Here is a 13,113-nt window from a genome sequence, read left to right as displayed (position 1 = left end):
GACCCCTTCCTGATTTCTTGTTTTTTTGCATGTTTGTTACACTTTGTTTCAGATCATCAAACTAATTTAAATATTAGTCTAAAGATAACAAGTAAACACATCATGCAGTTTTTAAATGAAGGTTTTTATTATTAAGGCAAAACAAAATCCAAAACTACATGGCCCTGTGTGAAAAAGTGTTTGCCCCCTAAACCTAATAACTGGTCGGGCCACCCTTAGCAGCAATAACTGCAATCAAGCGTTTGTGATAACTTGCAATGTGTCTGTTACAGCGCTGTGGAGGAATTTTGGCCCACTCATCTTTTTGGTTTTATCTGTGCATGGAGAAACTTAACTTATTTGAAACACACACGCTGTGCGGGAGGTAAACACAAAGAAGTATCAGTGTAGAATTGTGTAATTGGGTGTTTATCATTGTCATTGGGACTGTACTTACTCCACTAATATTGTGATAAGGCTGTGTGGTTGTGTGTTTCAGGTGCACTATCCTTAACCTTTCAGTATACATTAAACATCTGGTAAAAGTCAGAAAAGTCAAAAGTTTGACTTGTCTGTTACAGGAGATTTGAAAAGTTTGTAATCATCACACTTTCAGTCTTGCACGGTCACAAACACACACACACACACACACACACACACACACACACACACACACACACACACACACACACACACATTGCTTATGATTACTTGACCATATGCCACAGAAGTTGAAATTATCTCTCTTACACACATGCTTGCAGAAGGGTGCGGGTGTGGACTTCTTGGACTTGGACTAAGTTTCTACATTTTTCAGTTTTTTTCTCTAAAATCACATTTCTAACTGATGACATTACAGTCTCCGGCATCCCTTCACATTCCAACACCTTACAAAGAGAAGTATAAACAGTAATCTCAGTTTAAAGTGTTACATAAAGTAATACTTTACTTCACAATGGACAATGGAGGCTGTGGGCAGCTTGGTTCCACAGTAGTTATTTTGGTTTCCAGTGATAAAACTCATGTAACATAATCCAGCTCAGTTTCCCAATGAATTACCACACCTCGCTATTTACATCCAACATTCGGTGCTAAAGCAGAGAAATCTGGCTGTAATTGAGTTATTTTTTGTATTTCTCTTGCAATGAGCAGATCATGTAGGACATGAGAATTTAGAAAATGTTATTGGCCATAACAAAACAATACCATAGTCATATTTCACCCAACAACAATGTGCTTTTCTGGTGGGTTGTATGATTTGATTGCATTGGTTAGCACGATGCCTAACCACTTTGGAATTATGCGTGAACACTCCCAAATTGCAATAAGGGGTGTTTTCCCACTGTCTGCTGACATTAAGTGTTGACATTATGCTCACATCTGGCTGTCCCACTAGTCAGAACTGTTGTATCCTACCTTTCACTGGCTCTTCAGCCTGATGCTGCAAATCCCATTAAGCAAAAAAAGTATGGCCGAGAAGAAATCTGTATATGTAAAATAAAAGATTATTAAACCATAATGTAGACATAGAAGTGGTATGTTAAGAAGCCTCACTAGGTTTCTCTCAGTATGGTGATACCTTATTTTCAAACTTGTCACTAAGAGAATGTATTGAAAAAGCTGTGAATCCTATTTGACTACAGCCTTTTTTAGGATCTTTTAAGTGTAGACGTCTTTTACAGCCACTGGTCCATCTTAACAGGATTGTTTCACAGAGAGAAGATTTTTGGGTGGAGTGTCACTTTAATGGCCCACTCAGCTGGACAGAATAGTGCATTTATTGTTATGCTGTGCAATTTTTGGATCTATAACCCTGCCTCATTACGCCAAAACACAACAGCGTCTCCATAGGGTGGGCTCAGACTGCGGTTGCTCATAAAGGGTTAAAATGGATCAGGCAGCTTGCACAATGATTACTTTTGTAGAAAATCCTCAAACAGGGCCGAGTTAATCTCTTTTTAATATTACAGTACAGTTATATACAATATAATAATATCACACAAGAGGAACAGCACTGGCTCACACACATGCACACACAGACACACACATTTTAGCCCACCTACAGTGTGACCTTATATTTGCTTAATGAGGAGCTTAGTGAGGTGTGTGTCTGTGCTAGATACAGCCCTGTCAGTACATCATGAGAGTACAGTTCTCTACTGCAATGTACTATAATTTTAAAAATAATCCACTAAAGCAAATAAAGTAAATAACAATATGGGGAAGATAAAAGATTATTAATGCTAAACAGTGTTAGAATTAGACTTAATAGGACTTAGTGGTTTGAAGAGAGACCCGCAGAATATGGCAATATACACAGTAGTTAAAATTGGTCAATTTAAAGAAATGTTTTCCTGTACTCCATATTGCATCTTTAAACAAAAATGTGATTGCTTGATGACAGAGACAGTTTGACATTTGCTACTTGCAGAGTAAAAACTTAATACAACACATCTCCCAACACAGTGGGAGGTGCTGAAAATGATGTGAGGGATGTCTGCCTCTCAGTTTGGTGCATTAGTACTGTATGTTTGTGTGTGTGTGTGTGTGTGTGTGTGTGTGTGTGTGTGTGTGTTTGCTTGCTGCAGTGCCCCTGATGAAGGGCGAACAGTAAGGCCCTGGTCAGCATGATGTAGGTCTCCTGGGATGCGCTGGGGTTTTTGGATCAATACCTTTCCTCCTGCATCTCTCTGCCTCACTGTCCTCATCCCTCCTCACCCAGTAGCTTGACTTTGGCTATTTATGATATCTCTATGGATTAACAAGACCCTTGCAATCAATGGGCCAAACTTACTATCACTGTACTCTCCCTCGTCTTCATGCCTCTTGTTTCTTTGCTTGCGTCAGCTGCTTTTCTGGGGAAAATCTTAAGTTCTCATGTTGTCCTGAAATATGTGAAACTATACTGTAGATGTGTTCTGTCACAAACCCTCTGTCCCACAAATAGAAACAAAGCCAAGGGAGTATCATTTCTAGTGCAAGTGCAATGTGATATGGTTTGTGTTTATAAGAGGATTCAGAAAGATAATGAATGACCTTTTGCTACTGAAATATAATTTTGTTTAGGTGTAAGTGGATTTTTTGCACACATTTTGTACTTTTTGTTTCATTATTTCCACTACTTATGCAGAGGACCCGGTAGAGGCGAGTGTTTGTAGAAATTGTGTCTCCAGTGGTGCAATTAGGTGTCAGAAATGACAGTGCCTGTGATGTGCCTGTTCAGACCGCATCTTAGTGCAAGTACTGGTGTAATTGCTATTTCTGGCTTTATATGGCAAAGTCACACCCACATCAACCTCTTCAGAATGTCTTTTATAAATGTCAAGTTTGACTTTTCTTTTCAATTAGTGACTCACTGAATTCAGCCTTTTTTAAAAAATCTTTTCATGAAAAAGTTGACTAGGAAGACATATGTTATTGCTACTCAGCTGCTTATTTTCATATTTAGTATACAGAAAAGAGAGTTTTATTGATCTGTATTGATCTACGGGTAATTTGGAGTCACCAGTTACCTAACCTGGATATCTTTGGACTGTGGGAGGAAGCCAGCCACCATGTTGCCACATTCAAGTAATCATACAAAAAAAACATCATTTTGTTTCAAATGTACTTCTAAAACATAACATAATCAGAATTTTTCATAATTTTTACATGTGAAAGCAAACTGTTTTAGTTTAGTGTGACTGCTGAAATATTGCATAATGTGTATATAAATGCGTTACAGCACCTCTACAGTTCAGATCAGTCATCATCCTCATATCTGTTTAACCAACACCACCATTTAACAGCACACTGTGTCTGCCTGATATCATGATTTGTAAACCATCTGTGGTCATTGTGGTTTTTCTCATCTCTGCAACAATAGTGCAGAGTTGAGCACAATTGCACATTGACCCCCCATTTCCTTTAGTGGCAATCCTGATTAGCTAAGTGACAAGCTTCTCCCATGCCATTGTTAATGTATTAGTGTTTTGAGCCTCTGTGGAGGGCAATAACGCTGCTTACCTAATCATTTAGTGATGGTTATCAGTCAGTTGTTCATTGTTAGAGGGTGGAAGATGTGCAGTAGATATAGACGGAGAGTTCTTGTGTTTGTGTCCACAGTGCAACCCACCAATCAGCTGTATGGGAAAGTGTGTCCCAATGTTTGACTGGTAGTGTACATTGATGGTTGTGGAGAGTGTGTAGAAACCTTTAGATAGATTGTGTGGAAGGAGGGAAGAAAGGAAGATGAGGGGGAAAGGCTGAAGTGGCACGAGAAGATGGGGAGGGAGGTGTGGATGGGACAGAGGTGAGAGTGTCACTTTCCAAAAGGCTTGCACATGGCCTAGTATTGGGCAACTGTAAGACCTCCAGGGACTGGTGAGTGTGCGTTTGTGTCACAACAGAGAGAGAGAAGGCGACAAAGCTGTACTGAGCTCTTTGTGTGCTGGGCTGATCTGATATCTCAGACAAGTTTTTAAGTATTTGAGTGCAGTTCTGTAGTAATGACACCTGATTAACCTTTGTTTAATCAGCGTAGATGCCTTGGACATAGTAAGGAAGAAGGAGCACTTGATGATTGGTGATTTATCTTGCTGGTCAAGGGATCAAACTCCCACATTTGTTCACTTCTTTTTTTGACAACATCCAGTTGCTGTTTTACTTTTACTTCATTTTATAGGAATTTTAGTTCTTTTGACAGACCTGCGATAGAAAAAAAATATCAGTGGGACAAGAAGTAAAGAGGGGGCACACAATCTGAATATGATGACTATACAGCTGATTACAACAATAAACTGATGTTTTCTCTTTTTTTCCAGCTGCATTCTGGGGTGACATCGCTTTAGATGAGGAAGATCTGCGGATGTTCCAGGTCGACAGGACGATAGACCTGACACAACACACACACATGCACACACACTCCCGACAGGGCCACACATCTGGTGAGTGCACTCAACATCTCACTCTCACTCTCAGCGTGAAGAGTAAGAAAGTAGCCAGGGCCACCTAAGGACAACAGCATTTATTGTGCATTATTTGTGTTTTGTTTTGTCTCTTGCGTGCATGTCAGGAGGCCTGGAGGAACATGAAATTGCAAAGAAGAAAGGATCGTTATACTTGCTGCTGGAAAGAATACGTAGATATGGTTTTGGTAAGGACTCTAGACCTCCTTACATGTTGTGGTTTCTTCTTATTAAGTCAAAATTGTATATGCTTTTCATAGCTGCAAGACAGTTCAGATGCTGATATGTGCTCTGTCCTGCTTAGCCTGTTTCTCCTTTTCAGCTTTGATCAAAGATGGGAGAGAAATGATGCACTTTACAAGCAGATGAACCACAATGAGACCTGACTTTACCTTTTTCAGTTCAACTACATTCATTTAATATAGATGATAAACTTCTTTAAATGAAATCTTTAATAAAGCAGTTTATTGCACTGGCAGAGCTATTTTTGTTCTGGTTTTATTACTCTCTGATCTGAGAGCAAACTTTCAAAGGTTATGCATAATATGAAGTGGGATAATCAAATAATATCCATCCACCCATAATATGGAACCACATTTATGAACTGATATTTATAATAACGGACCAGTAATTTATTCTATTTGAATGCAGTAGATTTGATTGCGGTTTCTCTCCTTCCGCTTTGTTAGACTATCTACCCAAGAATGTTAGCAAGGGAGGTACCAGTCCCAAGAGGCAAACTGGGAATGATGGGAAAACTGGTAACGTTGCGAAGAGACGTATTCGTCGAGCAGCCACATCCCGAGCTGAGAGGATATGGCCTGGAGGAGTTATTCCCTACGTCATAGGAGGAAACTTCACTGGTAAGCAACTCCACTGGAGTGCTGCCAGTATCGCTCAGCAGTAAAATACACACTGACCTGTGATTGTGTAAAAGTAGGATGTAAAATGTGTGTGTTTCAGGTAGTCAGAGGGCCATGTTTAAGCAAGCCATGCGTCACTGGGAGAAACAGACGTGCGTAACTTTCATTGAGAAGACAGACGAGGAAAGCTACATAGTGTTCACCTACAGACCCTGTGGGTGAGTTGGAAGATTTGTTTGCAAGTGTGTGATTGTGTGATTTTGTGTGTGTGTGTGTGTGTGTGTGTGTGTACGTGTGTACGTGTGCCTAGAGTTCAGTAGTGACCTTGTCACAGTGAGAGACGATACGGTCACTCAACAATAGCTCCACTTTCCTTCCTGTCCTGCTCCTGGTTCCCCATCCCACCAATCACTGCTCAGTTTAAGTGTTTGTATGTTCACACAGTGTTTTTGTTCATACTTTGCCGAAGTGCATTGTTCTGTCGAGTGGCAGCACAGTAGGGTCAGAGTGTGTTTGTACAGTGGTGGCACTTCACTGACTGTTTCTAAGTTGTAAGGCTTAGAGTGGCTGAGATCAGGACATTTGAGTTTATCGCTCCAAGACATTGGTTACACAGATGGTTGAAAGAGTAGGATATCCAACTCTGTGAGTTTCAGTATCAGTTCTGAAGTAATAAGTGGTTCAACAAAACAAATGTTGAGTTTTTATGCTAACAACCAATTTAAAGATGTCACCTTGGGCCCAGTATAGAGTCACTGAACTCACTGAATGAAAATTTGATTTGAGTATTGGCAGATGATTGGTGAACATTAAGATGGGGGGAAAAGAGTTTAATCAATTAATTAAAAAAAACTATGAAAACCAACAGATTCATCATTAATGGAAACAATCATTAGTTGAACCCCAATTACAGTACTGTGCAAAAGCTTTAGGCACTCAAAATACAGTATTGACTGCTCTCCCCTTTGCCTTTAAACCAGCAGCAGTTCTCTTTGGTTTGACCTGCACAGTTTCTCCTGGTACTTTGCAGCACCTTGGAGAAGCTGCTGGTTCTTCTGTAGATCCAGGCTGTCCCAGTGTTTCTGTCTCTTCATGTGATCCCAGACTGATTCCACACAGATCAGGGCGCTGTGGGGGTCAGACCATCTACTGCAGGACTCCTGGTTCTTCATGCCCTGAAAACAGTTCTTCCTGAACTCTAACTCTTTATGGACTAGTACAGATCTGCATGTTTACTGATGATGCCAGTTGTCTTGTGTTCTGTGATAGGATGACTGCTTTAGAGATTAGACGCTTTAATCTGAGGTATAAATACACTGTAGCTTGGATATGTGATGTGTGACAGCAAATAAGAAAGAAAAGGAACTAGTATGAAAAATAATAAGAATACTTTTTGGTAACTAATACTAATGTATTTGTGAGTGTGTGTGAAGTAGTTGTACTGATACTGGTACTAAAAATTCTACTCCAGTGACTCCTGATCCTTACCCTAAAATCAGCTCGCTGGATAACTTTAATCAGATTTGTTATCCTGGCACTGATGTCTCAGCTAACCAGAAATAAAGAATGAGTGTGTGTGTGCGCGTGCGCGCGCGTGCGTGTGTGTGTGTGTGCGTGCTCTTTGAACAGTGATATGTGAATTCTCACAGCTTTTTCTGTTTGGGTTATGAAACTGCTGCGTTATTGGAGCGTTGTATGTAAATAAATCCTGCCAGTCTTTGTGTGGTGGATGTAGTACAGGGCAGGAAATCCTGAAAAGACTTTATGTATTTGTGTGTGTGTGTGTGTGTGTGTGTGCGTGTGTGTGTGTGCGTGTGTGTGTGTGTGTGTTCATACACACTGCTGATGCTTTTTCCACTGCCAAATTTGTAGTAAATATGATCCACCTATCTCCCTGCTATCAACTTCCTACTAATCCTTATTAGGTGTTGTTCCTATGTGGGTCGTCGTGGCAACGGGCCGCAGGCTATTTCCATAGGCAAGAACTGTGACAAGTTTGGCATCGTGGTGCACGAACTGGGTCATGTCATTGGCTTCTGGCATGAGCACACGCGGCCTGATCGTGACGATCATGTGACCATCATCCGGGATAACATCCAACCAGGTAAGACACCTTATCCTTGGTCTCTGTCAGAATCATTCAAGTTTGTCACTATCAGAAGCCAAGTGAGGACATTAACGGACAGCTTATGTTTTTAAATTCACACTCGTCTCAGGCTCTGTATGAGTGTGAATGAGGCTTTTAATGACTGTGAAGTCACCTAGACTCCCAGACTGTCTGTCACTATTTCTGCCACACGCTCATCTGCTCCCCAAGGCATTCACAGCTGGACAGGTGTTAAATCAAGTGACATAAAGTGTATCAGATCTGACCTGTGTTTTTATTTAGAAACAGAGCTGTCCTCTATTGCCCCTCTATTGGACTTCAATTTTTTTTTAAAAATGCCCTTAAAATATTTGACCTAATCCAATTTCAGTCATTTAGATGAGATAACAGGATAAGATAAGACCAGATAAACTTTATTAATCCTCAAGGGGAACACACTAAATCATTACACTCTGATTGTTTGGGTTAGGGGTGTGTGATAAAACTAACTAACCGTCTACTGCTTCTGTCTGTGTGTATGTTTGCATATGCATATGTGTGGTTCCAGGCCAGGAGTATAACTTCCTCAAGATGGAGCCAGGGGAAGTCAACTCTCTTGGGGAGCCATATGATTTTGATAGCATCATGCACTATGCCAGGAACACCTTCTCACGGTAACCAGCGGCAACATTTCTTTTGAATTTACAAAACAGATCAGGAACTGTACATGCTCTGCCAAAACTGACTTTTCTAAATGTTAAAACCCGCTTTTTCTGAAAGTGATCCTGATGTTTTGTTTGTTTGTCTCTATTTTGAAACCATAGTTTTATTGTTTTAGTTTGGAACTGATTAGGTTAAACCTGACCCTAACTCACAGCCATTGCAAGTAAAAGCTTGTTGCAGCCTTTCAATGTCAAACTACAAAGAGTACAATTCTGCCTGTTCCTGTATTCAACCTTAAATCATCATCACTGAACTGTGCATGAGCAGTACCTTACCGTAGTTTACCAAAGATACGAAAACATTATAAACAGAGCAGGTATTATTGTCAAGAGACAATAGTGGAGGCGGCAAAGTGTGTGGTCTCCCACTCACTGCTCAACGTTTCTCGGCTTGTATAATTACATTAAAGTAGTTTTACCAAGGCCTATAGCACAGAGTATGGCCAGCGCGTGATCCCGTCCGATCTCGGAACCTAAGCAGGTCCAGGCCTGGCCAGTACCAGAGGGGAGCCCACCCGGAACCACCCCTGATGCTGTAGGCTTTCAATCTATGGTGGACTGGTGACCTGTCCAGGGTGTACCCCTGCCTTTCACCCAAAGAGAACTGGGATAGGCTCCAGCAGATCCCTGTGACCTAATAGGAATAAGTGGGTATAGAAAATAAATCGATGGATATTTTTAAAACAAAGCAGCACCTACTTGTGGCCCATCAACATCACCTGGATATGACTTCCATTTTTGACTGCTGCAAACAAAATTTATTTTCTTCTGTTTCATTCAGGGCTGCAACAAGCAGATATTTTAATTATGGCTAACATTTTTATTTTGTAAATTAATGGATTTATTGTTTGTCAGTAAAATTCCTGAAAATAATAATAATAATACTAATTCCTTACACACCAAATAATCTCATAATCAACGTCTTCAGGAGTATCTGACTTCTAATCAGATTTGAGCTTATGCATCCTTTTTCAGCGACAGCACACACTCGGTTTGTGAGAGAACTGGAAATGTTCACTCATTCCTGCAGTAAAACTGATGGAAAACTTTCAGCCATGCAAAATTCTTTCCAGTTCTTCAGACATCCTCGCCGTCTGAAATCCACCAGTTTTGAATTGGCAGTTAGAGCGATCATGGGTTCACTTTACATTCTTTTCTTGGTGGTTTTCAATTTCAGCCATACCTTCTGACATAACCTTTGCCATTCCCCACTCAGCTCCAACTCATATCTAAGCGGAAAACACAAAACAGACAGTATTTTTGTGGAGTTTGTGTTCTTTGAACATAGCAGGTTATATTACATTGATTTTAAGATAAATTTGTGTGTTGTAATGTTATTTTTAATTTCTCTGAAATCAGAGCAAGATGTGTGTTCTACCCCTCTTTATTTCCTGCAGGGGGATGTTCCTTGACACCATCCTTCCCTCCAGAGATGAAAATGGGGTCCGGCCTGCTATTGGCCAGCGGACCAGGCTCAGTAAAGGCGACATTGCACAGGCAAGGAAGCTCTATAGATGTCCAGGTACTGATATATTTACTGTACGACCACAGTGTGTATGTGGGTGTGTTGGTACATGTATATGCTTTTGTCACGGCAAAGAAACAAAAGATGACTTCTGTTTATCTGTTCATATCTTTGGCGTGAAATTGGCCAATCGCACCACTCTCCAAGGCACAGAGGTTAAGTTGAGTAATTTGTTTTTCCCTATGACAACTCCCTCTCTGTTTTGTGGTTTCACACATCATATACACATTCACACACATACACACTCTTCCCATCAGTTCTTACGCACAGCCTTGCTGTTCTGGCATCCCTGTGGTCCCTGGTGAACCGTTCTGACGTGATCTGGATCTGCACTCAAACTGAGCTGTGCATAATGTCACAAAGGTTTATGACTGCAAATGCTGCCATCGCTCTTTGGTCCCCACACACACACATACACACACACACAGTTATACCCCCAGGCTGAGGTCACGCTTTGGATCACTGAGACAAACACATTAAATAATATTTTACCAATTTTATGAAAGTTGCTGTTTCATTGCTATTTTTGTGGATTAATTTTGACAGTTTTTTATGTTAAAATGCCATTTATGTGAGAATATATACAGAATATAAGATACTGTGTGAGAATTAATAAAAGAGAATCAATTTGTAACTGCTTAGGCAGAGCCTGATATAGAACACAGAAGTATATTAGAGTATATATGTTATTCTCTAAAATCCACTGGAGACACTGGAGAGAGAACGAGACTATGTTAGTGTGTCTCAGCTGGAAATAGATACAACCTCAACCTTATAAGGTCATATTTGAGTGATACCATATTCACTGACAGATGAACAAAGCCCCGGGGCATTGTGGGGGAAAACAGCATGCATGATGGGATAGGAGGGGCACATTTGGCTAACCTCCTTTTGAGAGGAAGCGACAGCGTTAAACTCCGAATGAAGTATATAAAGAGCAATACTGTCTGATATTTTTCCATGAACACCCACCCAGCTGTATGTGTTTTTTATGTGTTCTTTGTGAGAAATCAAAAGTCACTATTGTTCCCTTACAGTAAGTGACTACTACTGAGGCCTTTTGATTTCTGATAAATGATAATTGGGCTTAATGAAGGTGGTTGGATCTAATGTGTATGCTGATACACACAGGAATACAAACACACATACTGCAGCCTCCTACATCCAAAACTGAAAGAAGCCAAAGACAACATGAAACATGAGTTTGTTTGGGAGTGTAATTTTAATTCCTTTACTGTTTCTGAATCATAAATACATTTGTAACAGTTTCCATATGGACTGATCAGATAATATAGACATAAACACAAAACAGAGAGTATTATGCTGTTGTTTTGAAAAAACTGTTTGTAGTATGTTTGTTTTGGTATATTGGCAGAAAGAAAAATGAATTTTGTGCAAAATAATAAATATGAGAGCCATATGTTCTTTAGTAATGTGCCAATCTTAAGTCATCAAAGTCATCAGCACAACAGCGGGACTTACCACAGACATGTAATTCTATCTTTGGTGTGTGTTTGTGTGTGTGTGTGTGTGTGTGTGCGCGCGCGCACGCGTGTGTGTGTGTGTGTTTGTGTTGCAGCATGTGGGGAGACGCTCCAAGAGTCAACGGGCAACTTTTCGTCCCCTGGTTACCCCAATGGATACCCTTCATACACACACTGTGTATGGAGAATATCCGTTACACCTGGAGAAAAGGTGCACACACACACACACACACACACACACACAGTAGCACCCTGCAGTGCAGTGAATGTGTATACATAGCCAGTAACAGTAAGAAGCTGCTGACAGAATGACTGTATATTGATCAAGCACCCTTTTTTCCTTTTCTCTGCCTCCCCTTTATTTGGTTTCTGAAGTGCATAGATTTGTATTAAACATATTGATGTTTGCTTTTCTTGTTTTTGCCCTTTAAGATTGTTCTCAATTTCACCACCATGGATCTGTATAAGAGCAGTCTCTGCTGGTATGACTACATTGAGGTTCGGGATGGTTACTGGAGGAAAGCACCTCTACTTGGTAAGCTCAAGAGACAGTGAGCCAAAGGAGATGGCTGCTCATTTTTACAGCTCTTCTACTTCTAGTTGTGTTATTTTATTCTTTCATTGCATTGCTTTTCACAAGCAAAGAAAAATAGACCTTTTTGTTTTCTATTTTCTGTGATGGACACATCTGGCCTCAGTCTGTCTTTCACATTCAAAACCTGCTTAATCAGACAGCCAGGAGCAGTTCAGTGTAGTCATGCATATAAAGGTTAACAGGGACAGGGTATGTAAAAGGTGCAGGAGGCTCAAACACGTTGGCACAAGACAACAGTGAAACGTGGCAGAGACAAAGGACTGGTTGATTGGAGGGTGAGCAGGTGTGGAAGTCAGGTGCCTGGAATTGGAGGGCATCTGATGGATTGATGGAGAATGGCAGAAGGGGATAGAGAAGCTACAACTAGCAGAATAGACAGGACTGAGGAAGTTTTTGTGACATGTTTTTTATTTGAGGACAATGACTTTTTAATTGTGATCGACAAATTAACATTACAGTACTTAAAATGATTAGCAACTACAGTGACTATAAGGACTCTGTTGATACAGATACTACAGATAAACGTGAAATGCTACAGATGGCAATAACAGGAGTGAAATGTCCAGTTCAAAGATGTCGGGATGCTCTACAGCTGTTTATATTCCTCTGAGGCAGGGTTTTACAACCCTGGCAAGTCATTGCAGCAGCATAATTGACACTTGCCAACTATACCGTAAAATTTGCAAAATGCTGTATGGTCCATGCTCGAAGCTATTCCAACTATAACATGCACATGCAATTATTTTGTTTGGCTTTTGCAGTGTGTTGATAGATGTTGAAAAGCCATCTTTAATAACCTTTTTGAAGCCCTTCCATCGGTCTTATTGCAACAAATTGAGAAAAACTGATAAAACTGGCCTCATTGTGACTGCTCTGTTTTTGACACATGGGGTTTCTAACGCTTGTTACACGA

General features: G+C 40.4%; 1 protein-coding gene across 2 annotated transcripts in view; it reads left to right on the top strand.

Moving 5' to 3' along the window:
• tll1 (tolloid-like 1) overlaps window positions 1-13,113 on the top strand; it is a 36,391-nt gene that overhangs the window by 7,556 nt on the left and 15,722 nt on the right. For both annotated transcript variants that reach the window (XM_026303979.1, XM_026303978.1), the window contains exons 2-10: window positions 4,782-4,904; window positions 5,033-5,113; window positions 5,615-5,788; window positions 5,889-6,006; window positions 7,714-7,892; window positions 8,443-8,548; window positions 9,994-10,118; window positions 11,701-11,816; window positions 12,038-12,140. In XM_026303979.1, the coding sequence (XP_026159764.1) occupies window positions 4,782-4,904; window positions 5,033-5,113; window positions 5,615-5,788; window positions 5,889-6,006; window positions 7,714-7,892; window positions 8,443-8,548; window positions 9,994-10,118; window positions 11,701-11,816; window positions 12,038-12,140 (1,125 nt within the window). The remainder of the gene's footprint in view (window positions 1-4,781; window positions 4,905-5,032; window positions 5,114-5,614; window positions 5,789-5,888; window positions 6,007-7,713; window positions 7,893-8,442; window positions 8,549-9,993; window positions 10,119-11,700; window positions 11,817-12,037; window positions 12,141-13,113) is intronic.

The sequence above is a fragment of the Mastacembelus armatus genome, chromosome 1 (assembly GCF_900324485.2).
Source record: "Mastacembelus armatus chromosome 1, fMasArm1.2, whole genome shotgun sequence".
Lineage (NCBI taxonomy): Eukaryota > Metazoa > Chordata > Actinopteri > Synbranchiformes > Mastacembelidae > Mastacembelus > Mastacembelus armatus.
This window is presented reverse-complemented; position numbering and strand designations above follow the sequence as displayed.